The sequence below is a fragment of the Entamoeba invadens genome, assembly GCF_000330505.1.
Source record: "Entamoeba invadens IP1 unplaced genomic scaffold scaff_1105074724671, whole genome shotgun sequence".
Lineage (NCBI taxonomy): Eukaryota > Evosea > Mastigamoebida > Endamoebidae > Entamoeba > Entamoeba invadens.
In genome coordinates, this window is record NW_004440359.1 from 67067 (window position 1) to 79656 (window position 12590).

The following is a 12590-nucleotide window of genomic DNA, read 5'->3' on the forward strand; positions in this document are numbered from 1 at the left end:
GTGTTATATATGATACATGCTGAGATAAAATTATAATATTATTATTCGTAATAAAGAGTAATATGTCAAAATATGTGTTTTAGTAAGTTAAAAAACAAATCTCTGTTTAAATAATTTTAACTTTTTATTTTGAAAAATTGGTATTTCAAATTGTTGTAATGGACTCTTTGATAACATCTATTGAATAAATGAAATGAAATGAATGACAGGTAAATGCACTACATTTATAATTGTAAGGTTGTTGATTTTTTGAAAATAAAATGAAAAATAAATTGTTTTGTTGATAGTAAATTATAATATTGTTTTAGTTTTATAAATTAATAAAGTCAACTTTAATAAACACATTCTTGGATATCAAGAGTGAGTTTTGTTGTTAATAAAAAGCTGTTAACAACATGTTAAATACTCTATTTGAATGTTGTGTGTCTGATCCCTGTTATTTATTAAAGAATAAGTTGATGTGTAAATAATTATTTTGAGAAAATAATAAAATAATAAATTAATAAATAAGCATAATAAATATTATTAATAATTATAGCATATAATATTATAATATAAGATACATCTAAAGTAAAAACATTTTATAAAAATAATGTTTTTTTAAATGCTCTCAATAAATATTTTTAATCGCCATTTATTGCCATAATAATTTCAAACGAATTTCGATAAACAACTAAAATTTAATAATTTATTATATTAAAATATTAATTGTATTAATCAAATATGTTGTTACGTTTCGATTCGAATTTTAAATAAGATAAAATTACATAAAAATAAAAATGGATTAAAAAATGAACAGATTTTAAAAAATCGAATTTTGGACTATAAAAGAAAAAATTATAAATTCAAAACAATCATTTATTGAAATATTTATAATAAGCGGGTAGAGATTGTGATAAAAATATAATATATAATATGTGTAAGAGCGAGATAATTTAATTTGCTGTTGACCACTTTTTGTGTAATGTGTAAACAAAATGTTTGAATGTGTGTTTTATGACAAATAAGAGAACGCGATTTTCTTCAGAAATAATATATTTTATCCACAAAATATAAATTATTTGTTTTTATTCATTAATTTTTTTGGGTTTCATTGATTTTTTATTAATTTCTAAAAATGCAAAACAACAAAAACAAAAATAGAAATTAACATGTTTTATACTTCCCAAAATTGCAGAGCAGGGTTTTTCTTTTCCAAATTACATGTAAATATCGTTTTTTTCCTTTAAAAGTTTCTATTAAATTCCCCAACTAGTTTATAAATCCCAACCAGTTTATAGATCCCCTATATTAATATATAAAATTGGTTGAAATCGATTATGGTCGTAATTATAATAAAGTTACTATTAAAATTGATATTTTCATATAAAATGAATAGCTCAAAATGTAGGGACCGACATTGACCACCACCACCTTAAACAAAAAAAAATATTTGCTGCAAGTGTTTTTTGAAGGGAGTCCATTTTTCAGCCACTGTTTGTGCGTCCCCATGTCACCCACTTTCCTTGTCCGTACTGTGTGGACGCGGATGTGGTTCCCCCCGCTTGCGGGGGGGGGGTCAGGGGGGATCCGCGTCAAGGGAGGACTTGGAAAGTGGGTGAAACGGTGCACAAACAGACTGTTTGAGTGCGTCTTTATATGCCTTCTTTTCAATGCTTTGTCTCACTCGGTTTCCATTAACTCGAAATGTTTTTTTCGGCATTTTATGAATTCGGGAACCAGACCTTATATTATCCAAAACGCCCATTTACTATAATTATAATTAAAATATGATTCGTAATAGAAAAAATAAATCTATTTTAAGAGGTGGTGGTGGTGGTCAATGTAGGTCCCAAAATGTAAAGTAATTTTTTTAAAGTAAAATATTATTAAATTATAAAATGTTATTTTTTTGTTCAACCATATTCAACTTTAACACAACCAGAGTTAAAAAATAGATGTGGAAAACAAGGTTATGGGAAAATAGACCAACCAAAAGCAACATTATACTTTTATTATTAAAAATGGATTTTGATAATAAAAAAATAAAAAATACAATTGTTTTATTGATCATCAAACAAATTAATTTGGGTTTTATCTAATTGAGACCTGAATATGTTTAATTACACACTAGCACCACAACTGTCACAAAAATTGTAAACGGAAAACACCAGTAATATAAATTAATGATTAATAAATTCCTCGACAAAATTGTTAAGTTTTTTTTCGTAAAAATTGGTTAAATCACATTTAATTGAGTAAACATTTATACTTTTTAATAAAATTATGTTTAAAAAGTAACATGGGTTATTTAAAGCAGGTTCTATCACGCGACAAAAGTGTTTTTTTGTTATTAGCCACGTCACCAAAGTGGGCTTGAATTTATGTACACTCAGTTCTTTTAGATTTAGCAACGAGCTTTAAGCCGATTTTTGTTTAAGAAAAAACTTAGAAACAGATAGTTATTTGAATCAATACTTGGTTATGTAATGGGAAACAAGCCAATTCAATTCTTAAATATCGGTTTATATTTTATTACTGCTGTGATTGCCATAATTAAAACAAAAATTGTGACAAATGCAGCACTGTTTTACACATCAAACTGAAAGTTACAAATAACATTTTAATAACACAAATAACAATGAAATAACAATCTATTAAATAATTATATTTTTATTAATAATATGTAATAAAATAAACCTATTCAACTTGAAATAAAGCTAAAAAGTTTTTACTAATAATTAAATATGCTATAAAAAACTACTAATAATAAAGAAAGGGTTATTATCATCTTTATAAACTGTTTTTCAAAAGTCGGTACTGTCATATTTTTAGAACTCCCTAAAGTCCCGTTTTTTATTTTCGTTTTTTCCTAAAAAAATAAAAAACAAAAAATCGAAAGTACCGACTTTATTTTGAAAAAAATACCAATCCCGTTCATTTATTTTCGTACAAATTCGGGAAAATGTTGGAATATTAGCCAGCCTTTTCCAAAAAACCCGATCCCGTTATTTGATTTGACCTCAACTCGATACTTCACAACATATATTCAGTACTGTTGGCATAAAAGCACAACAATGAACGTTTAAGTGAATTTGGATGGTGTTGTTCGTGTCGAGTTTTAACTGAATATTACTCTCGTTAAAATTTAATTGAAATTTAAAACGAACTGTGGTTTTCTATTCTGAATAAAAAATAATGAATTAAAGAGTTCCAAAAACACCAAAAATTACAGCAAATGTTTGATAATTTTGACAGACCAAGTCAAAGAACAACACAAGAAAAGATGATAAAATGATAGAACAATATTGTTTTGTTGTGGAATATTTTAAAAATGATGTTCTCACTAAATGCTCAAAGAGAATGTCGACTTTATAAAACCCAACAAAGATAAGTTATCAAATCATTTTGTTATTTGTATTGTTCTTGTAACAACACTATTAAGCATACTAATCTTCAAACTAAGCTTTTGTTTTGTGAATATTTTATTAATTATTAAAATGTTTAATAATGAAAAAGATTGACATTAAGTTTATTTGCTTTTGTACTAAAATGCACTTTTGGGACAATTCACATGTTTTTTAGAAACAAAAATCCCGTTATTTCAAATTTTATATGGATTTTTTTAATGCTTAAAAATTCTTCAAGTAAAAAAATATTTTTTGAAGACTGTTTTTCTCTTTTTTACTTGGAAAAAATAATCGAATTTATTACAAAAAACGATTCCCAAAAATAATAAACAAAATAAATGCAAAAATCGGGACACCTCAGTACCGACTTTTGAAAAACAGTTTATTTAACTTTACTAACCAAATATATATTTTATAACTATATTAAATAATAATAATAATAATACAAACTCAAAAACTCTAAAATATCTGTTAATTATAAAAAATACTATATAACAAATAATAATATCAATACTATTGTTTTAAACTAAACAAATCGAAATAATGTATTAATAATTAATTAATACATTAATTATTGAATAGTACACTATTTATATTTAAGAATGTTAACATGATAAATTACTTTTGTGTGGATGGCTTTGAAAATCTTACACATTTGTGTTGTAATTGCAATTTAATTTACCTAAGGGTTTAGAAAAAAATACGTTTTTTGTACCACATTCATAAAAAAGCGATTTTTTGAAAGTTAAAACAGAAAAAACAAATTTTATTTTTAGTCAAAGTCATCTTTTACTTTTACCATTTAAACGAATTTGCCGCAAAAAAACAAATTTGTTAAAAATTAAAACATTAATTTTTTATATTAATTAACTTTAATTTATTTACTTAATTGTATAAACTATATGTAATAAAAAAATATTGAAATTGAATAATTTATAAAATAACATATAATTTGTCATAAAAAACTAATGCATAGTTAAGTGTGGATAGGTTGAAAAAATGAAAATGGTAAATATAGACAGACAATCTTTATTATTATGTTTTAAATGTAATGAGTAACTTGCATTATTTTTTGATGGTTTTTGTTGGTATTTGACGAATATTTCTATTCTAATTAACTTGTGTTGTTATGATTTTTTAATAACATAAAAAATAACTTATTGTTACAATGTGGTAATTTGCCATTTAACTTTTTACTGTTTTTATAGTAAAAATTTAATTTTATTCAACTATGTTAATAGAATTTGTTCTGTGATTATTCTGTCATTTTTATGTTCATCAATAATATTCTATTGTAATACAATTTATTGGTATTAATTAATAGTTTAGTTTAGACATAAAACCTCAAATTTAACATTTTCAACAAAACCAGAATATAATTTAGGATGTAAAACCCTTTTTATACGTATAATTTGCTCCAACTAAAAGAACTTTATTTAACAAATTTCAATTCCCAAATATTACTATTAAAATAATAAACTAATGGAGTGTTTATATAAATTACAATACTATTAGTTAAAAGTGATGACAAATGCATTTTTGAGCCACGATTAACAAAAAAAATGATATTATTTATAATTGATATTTAAATTAAATATTTTTTAATGCAAAAAACGGGAATTATCCCAAATTATAATTTAATAAATCACTTTTGAAATGTTTGTTCAATTAAAAAACGAAAAAAATAGCCTTACATATATCAAATAAACGGGATAATACACGTAAATTTTGTTAGTTATTTTATTTGTTCATTTTGATCTATTCTTAGTTTACCACTTCAAAAAAAGGCTGAAAATAGCGTTTTTTCTTACTATGAAATTATTGCAAATATTGGAAATACTCCTTATGGGGGTATTCATGTTTGTATATGATTTTTGTCCCATTAATGATCATAAGTAACAATCATTAAATTCAAAAATCATAACATATGGTTTAAAACGATTATTTGGGTTTTTCGACAAAAAAACAAGAGGTTATCCACACAAAATAATCCAATCCGCGGGGATTCACAATTTCGGTGTGGATACACCCTATCACGTTAACACTCTTAAATTAACGACAAAAATAAATTGAATTTTAAATAATTGACCATTTAATTTTGAATTGAAAAATATGATATATATTTCATAATTGTAAATTACCAATATAGTAATTGAATATTTTAAAAGATTGTTTCACATATTTGTTTCGATTAATTTTGTCTCGATAGTTTTCAATATAATTAGTGCAATTCTCTTTGAATCTTAAAGATGATACAACATATCAAAATCTCAATTCTAATGTATCAGAAAGAATGTCCAATGTTTTTATAGCATTTATTATATCAACATTATAAAGGGTTGTCAACAACTTAAAATTTGGAAATTAATTAAAAGTGTGTGTTATTGTGTTATTTTTCATTTTATAAATTTTATCTTTAAATTGTTTAATCTTGTGAATTGATCGAAAGAACACAGCATTTTTCTAAAGTTCTTGGTTTAAATTTTCTAGTTGTTTTAAAGTGTCTAAGAGAAATGCTATATTTAGTTTTAAATGAACACTGCAAAGTTGTTGGTTCATCTCTTTCACTGTCATTTCACCATATTTCAATTCTTTTAATTCAAAGTTCATTAAATAATTGTGGATTTTGTCGTAATTTTTTAATGCCCATTTAAAAAATACCTCCATTAATAACCACTTTGTTGTACAATAAGTTGGAGGGGTACATTTGAAAAGTTTTTTAAACTTTGAGTTTTTGAAAAAAAAATGACATTGAATAGTAAATAAACAGTTCATGACGCACTTTTGGATTACAAACATTCTGCAAAACAGAGATTTAATAAGTGGCATTTGCACCACATTGGAAAGATGCACATTGTTCTCCTAATAAGTTTAGAAAACTAGTTGGATAATAACCCATTCATGCCATTCTCACTTTGCTCATTGAGAGTTTCATCAGTTCCCCAACTAGTTATTTTTAATGTATCTACTTTGTATTGTTTAATAACTTTTTTGTTTTTTCGACAACAAAACATCAGTATCTTTTCCATTATAAACATTAATTTCGAACATTCTGACTGATATCCATATTGGGCATGACCGATCAAATGTAATATGAATACCAATATTTTGAAGCAAAAAACAACAAAATTTGTTGTTAGTAATCTACTTTTTTCTATTAAATTCACTTCTTTGAAAATTGTAAAATTATTATAAATTTATTAGAATAATATTAAGATTTATAGTTATTATTAATTATATGATAATATAATAAAATAGTATTACAAGGAGTATAAAAACCGCTTCCGTCTTTTTAACCACTTCCTAACAATTTAATAGTTATAACTAATAACATTATAATAAAAAGTATAATACAAATTACCACCTCGGACAGAAAAAGTCTCCACGAAACATATTAAGCCTTCATGGTAAACAGTACAATACATTTTATTTTATTAATATCATTTAATTCTATAAAATCAAGTGGAAGCGGTTAAAAAGACGGAAGCGGGTTTTTAGCCCCCCTTTAACAGGGCTGCAAACCTAAATTAAAAAATCGTTTTTTGAAAAAGAAAAAATGGTATTTTATCTTTTTGGATAAAATAAATAATCCTATTCAAAAAAATTATTTTTGCTTAATTTAAAGAAAATAATTATCAAAAAATAAAAAATATGCTGTTTTGGGAACGTTTTTGAATAATATGCTCAAAACTGCACTTTATTCCGTCCTTCAAATAATAAGACCAAAAGTGTTTTGAAAAACAAGTAATAACCAGAAAAAAACAAATAAAAAAATTTAAATATCTAAACCAAAAATATAAGAAAAATAAAAAAAATATAATTTTGAGAACAAGTGTAAGTTGAATGGCATAAATAAATAATATAAAAATTTTATTGGAATTAAGTAAAATAAAAATGTTGTCATCACATTTTGTGTTAGAACATAATATATAATTTGATTTGTTCAAACCTTAAAGTAATCACTGTTTTATTGTATTCATTAGAAATGAATCAGTATATCAAATAAAACACAAAAAGAGTTTTTATATTTTTTTTAAATATTAGAATATCAGCATTATTTAAACCAAATTATAAAATTAAGTGACTTAAAATCTTGACACAAATTAATTTATATGATAGTTTGTTGTTTTATTAAATGAAAATTATAAAAATATAAATTGACATTACAAGGTTGGACGATACCATATAATTATATTTATATTAATGTTAATTTCGTTGTGTCCTATACAGCACATTTGACAATGAAAACATGATAATAGTTTTTATTCTAAATTGAATACAACTTGTTAACAACTTTAAATCGACTTGTACAAAATTTAACAATTTGTTTGGACTCACAAAAACAATTAATTTTATTTTAAAAATAACATATCATTTACAATTTGTTATGTGTATTATTCCTTTCAAAACACAGTTAAATAATCACTGAGTTGTTGTGTTAAATGTAACACTATTATATTTTTAAAAAACAAATTGTTAATAATGAATATTATGATCATTTTCTTTATTATTTAAAATTCAAAACTTGTTTTATTGAGGTAATTTATTCAATGTGTATTTTGAGTTCATGTCAAATAACAATACTTTATTTTATCATTACCACATCGTTTTGTAGAATAATTAATTGAAATACTTCAAAAATCCTAATTATTATATTCATAAAAAATAAGAAATATCTGAAACCAAAAACACAACATATCAAACAATTAAATGTTCATATTTATGTTATATAAATTATTCAAAATAAAGATGGTTGTGATACATTACAATTATACAAAAATAAACATTTTTAAAAACATAAATATAAAATAATTTAATAATATAACAAATTGTTTTTTGTCTTTTTGTTTTTTGTGTTTTTTATTTCTGAATAAATAATCATTTATTACTATAATTTACTTATGTATTTTTTGTTTGACACAAAAAAACTATTACCATTAATTTAATTTACTATGTTTTAAAACTATTAAAAAAACATGGAGATTTGTTATGGCTTTTCAAAACTACATATAACTATATTTTCTATTCCTCATTATTTAAATGGTTTTCTTTTTTACCATCATTTTAGAATGTGTATAGTTTGGACGATTTTGTGGCTAGCCATTTTTTTATCACTACTGGCTGACAAATCCTAATTAATTTATTCAACGAATTAAAAATAATAGTTCCAAACACAAATTCTGGCTGAAAATATTTAAAAATTAACACGGGCTAGCCACAAGTTGAATCCGATTTGCAGTACTGATCGTCAAGCTTCTAACTCTTACTACTATATTCATTAAATTAGTTAAAAAACAAATAAACTAAAAATACATTTTTTACCGTATTAAATTTGTGATGATTGGCTATATTTAATGGGTTTTGAATTACAACAAAAATAACAATCATTATTGAATGTTATTTTTTCGAAAAAAGATTTGTTTTGAAATTATCAATATAGCTTTTTTTTTTTAAAAAAAATATAGTATATTTATAAAGTATAATAAATAAAATTATTGATTAAAATATCAATCATATAATTAGATAATAATGTTTACAAAAACGAATTTTTCAATATTTAAATATCGTAACAACTTTGTATATCAAAATGGTTACACTTGACAGCTATCATGTCATGATAGTTTCGAAGTATTTAATTGCAATTACAGACTTTATTAAATTGGAATTTGTGTGCAAAAAGTTTTGTGGCAATATGGAAAAGTTCCATTTCAACCCAATTCCGTTAAATTGCAAAACGATAAGATACTTTTCAAATATTGAAACACTTCACTTGTGGGATAAAGATGATGAGAATTTTGGAAATGGATTTATTGTCAACACCAACCCTTACGAAGACGATAAGGATATAATTTGCATTAATTACAATTCAGAAAATGATATATATGTAGATCTTAACATAAAAAGAACAATAGTTTTAACAAAAAGTTTCTTTAATATTATTGTGTGGTTCAATGTTGATTATAAAACTATTTTCATTAACAAAAATAAAAACATTAAGTTTAAAAATGTGACTTTTAATCATAAAAACAGACACAAATTTGGTGATAATATACCATCAGATGTAACATCAATTGGTAATAAGTGTTTCTTTAATTGTCGACGTCTTAGCGGTGTTACGATACCAACGAGTGTGATATCAATTGGTGAAGATTGTTTCTATTTATGTAGTTGTCTTCAGAGTATTACAATACCATCAAATGTGACATCAATTGGTTATAAAATTTTTCAGCATTGTAGTAGTCTCAGCAGTGTTACAATAAAACAATTTCTTAATATCATTGGCATAAGATGCTTGTTTGGCTATGGAACATTATGTAGTGTGGAAATACCGCCAAGTGTTAGTATAATCAATGATAAAAATCGTAACACGTACAACAATTTAACAGCATTTGTGATACCATCGAGTGTGACATCAATTTGTAACAATTGTTTCTATCAATGTCAAAGTCTTTGTTGTGTCACAGTACCATCAAGTGTATCTATATTAAGTGATAAATGTTTCGAAGGATGCAATAGTTTAAGTGATGTTTCTATACCATCTAGTATAAATAAAATTGGTGAAGGTTGCTTTTGTGGATGTACCAATTTGAGTATCATTTCAATACCATCAAGTGTCGTATCGATTGGTAATGGTTGTTTTTGTTATTGTAGTAGTTTAAGTAGTGTTAACATACCATCAAGTGTGATTTCAATTAGTGAAACGTGTTTTTATGAATGTAAGAGTCTCTTAAGTGTCACAGTACCATCTAGTGTGAGATCAATAAATTGTAGAAGTTTTTATGGATGCAGAAATTTAAGGAATGTAATCATACCATCAAATGTAACATCAATTGGTAAAGATTGTTTTAGTGAATGCAGCCGTTTAAGTAGTGTTACAATACCATCAAATGTCATATCAATCGGTGAAAATTGTTTTTCGTCAAACACAATCGTTTATCGTAAGTAAATTACACAATTGTTACTATTTTAATATATATAAATAATAAATGTCAATTGATTATTATGTAAAAATAATTCATAACAAATTAATGTAATGATTAAAAAATGAACTATTATTTGTGTGTATACAGTAGAAATTTTATTGGTGTGTGATTTTGACCAATCAAAAGTGACCTACACACTGATAGAATATAATGATTTTTTTTTACATATTTAGCACCAAAACCCGCAAAAATAATGTCAATTGCAAATTTGTTTTTATTTTAAAAGAGTAAAGACTTGGTAATAAAAACTTAAAAAGAGAAAAATTATCAAACAAAAATAAATTCAAAAAAGATAACAAAAGAAAAGCATAAAATGCTCATCAAAAAATATTAAACTTTAAATGATAATAAAAATGCACCGACTTCCACACACCAATCACAAGAGCACGCTTGTGATTGGTGTGTGGACAGAATTGATACCACAAAACTTAACAATTTCAGCAAGGAAGTCACAGATATTTTCGACACATGCAGACAACCAGCCTGGCGTGCTTATCCAAGTCTTTGAGGGCGAGGCATCTATGACATCACATCGCAACCTGCTTGGAATATTTGGGTTGTTTGATATCTTATTAGCACTACATGGAGTCTCACTGTTGAAGTCACATTTGACACAAATGCAAATGGGATATTAAATGTGTCGCCTGAAAACGAGACAACAGGGAAGAAGATTCTCAAAGGCACAGGTGGACAAGATGGTTGCAGACGCAAAGAAGTTCAAGGCAAAGGACGACAAGATGATGACTTTTGAGGCTAAAAATCGACACTCACCTTATGCTACCGTGTAATAACACAGTGAACAAGCAAATTTTTTCAACATTATCAACAAAAGACAAAGAAGCAATTGAAGATAATTTCAAAGACGTACTTGAGTTGTAAATTGACAAGAACGTGCACCAAAAGTTCACATGTTTATACAAAAACACAATGCGTTGTTCTTATTCCAAACAATTAGACAAATTAAATAAAATTCAAAATATTATTGTATGTTTACACGTGTCGCGTTTTTTTCTCAAAAAAACAAAAAAATATATTTTGTTGTTTTCTTGATTGTGGATTGTTTTACAAATTTCATTATTTTTTAGTTTTTTTGCCAGAAATTAAAAAAGAAAAGAAAAAAATTACACACCTTGGGAAAACAATTTTCATGACTCCACACACCGATAGAATTTTTACTATAAATATATAAAAAATATATATATAAATACAGTGAAAATGTCTATTCGTCGTAATCTAAATTGTCAAACAAGTCTATTTTTCTCACAACTAGCCAATCAATATGTTGTAAAACAATTTTTATTTGTTCTACGATCTATAACTTTCTTTGAATTAAAAACCGATTTTATATATTAATAAATTTTAATATTAAAACAAACTTTTCAAAAAAACACCGAATATAATAAAAAATTTTAACGAAAAAAAAACACTCTAAAACTAAACTTTTTATCATTTTACTATTTTTTAAAAATAAAAAAAATCATTTTAATTTTATTTCAAAACTGTGAATATTAAAAATGACCACACAAAAAATAAGATTGCTTTTTAATGGGGATGTCTCTGTTGGGAAAACTTGTTTACTCCTTAAATACTAGACCGGTGAATTTCCTTATGATTGTCCAGCCACTTTATTTGATAACTATGTAATGAATGTGACTTACAATGATATTCAAATTGACTTAGGGTTGTCTAATACTGGCGGACAAGTAGATTACCCTCCTATCAGACGGTCGATTTATGTTAACACTTCATGTTTTGTATTATGTTTTTCACTTGTTTATTTAGATTCCTATAAAAATCTCAAAACACGTTGGCTGCCAGAAATTAGACAGAAAAATAAATACTCTCCAATATTGTTAGTTGGCCTCAAAAGTGATTTAAGGGAATCGGAAGAAAAAATTGAAAGTAATATACCAAAAGGTATTTATCAAAGAATTACAACAGTACAAGGTCTTCAGATGGCAAAAGATATAGGAGCTAAGGGATACGTTGAATGTTCTTCTATGAATGACAGTAATGTTAATTTGGTTTTTGAAAGGGCCATACAAATTAGCATTGAGTTTTTTAATACTAAATCAAAACAACATAAAAATTGATATTTTATAAATTAACATTTAAAAAGTTTTTTAACACTTTACATTAATTGGAATAGGGTGAATCGATCCTAAACAACAAATGTATTAAAAATTCAATTTAATGACATTAGTTATTGTTGTATTTT

The 12590-nt window shown here is 24.9% G+C and overlaps 2 protein-coding genes across 2 annotated transcripts; both read left to right on the forward strand.

Moving 5' to 3' along the window:
* Window positions 1-8976: 8976 nt before the first annotated feature.
* Window positions 8977-10335, forward strand: EIN_199680 (hypothetical protein; the record flags this gene model as incomplete). The annotated part of the gene is made up of 1 exon (XM_004256562.1): window positions 8977-10335. The coding sequence occupies one exon, from the start codon at window positions 8977-8979 to the stop codon at window positions 10333-10335; it is 1359 nt and encodes a 452-aa protein (XP_004256610.1).
* A 1680-nt stretch (window positions 10336-12015) lies between these two features.
* Window positions 12016-12428, forward strand: EIN_199690 (rho family gtpase; the record flags this gene model as incomplete). The annotated part of the gene is made up of 1 exon (XM_004256563.1): window positions 12016-12428. A coding segment is annotated over one exon (413 nt), but the record flags the coding sequence as incomplete, so codon positions are not given.
* Window positions 12429-12590: the final 162 nt, after the last annotated feature.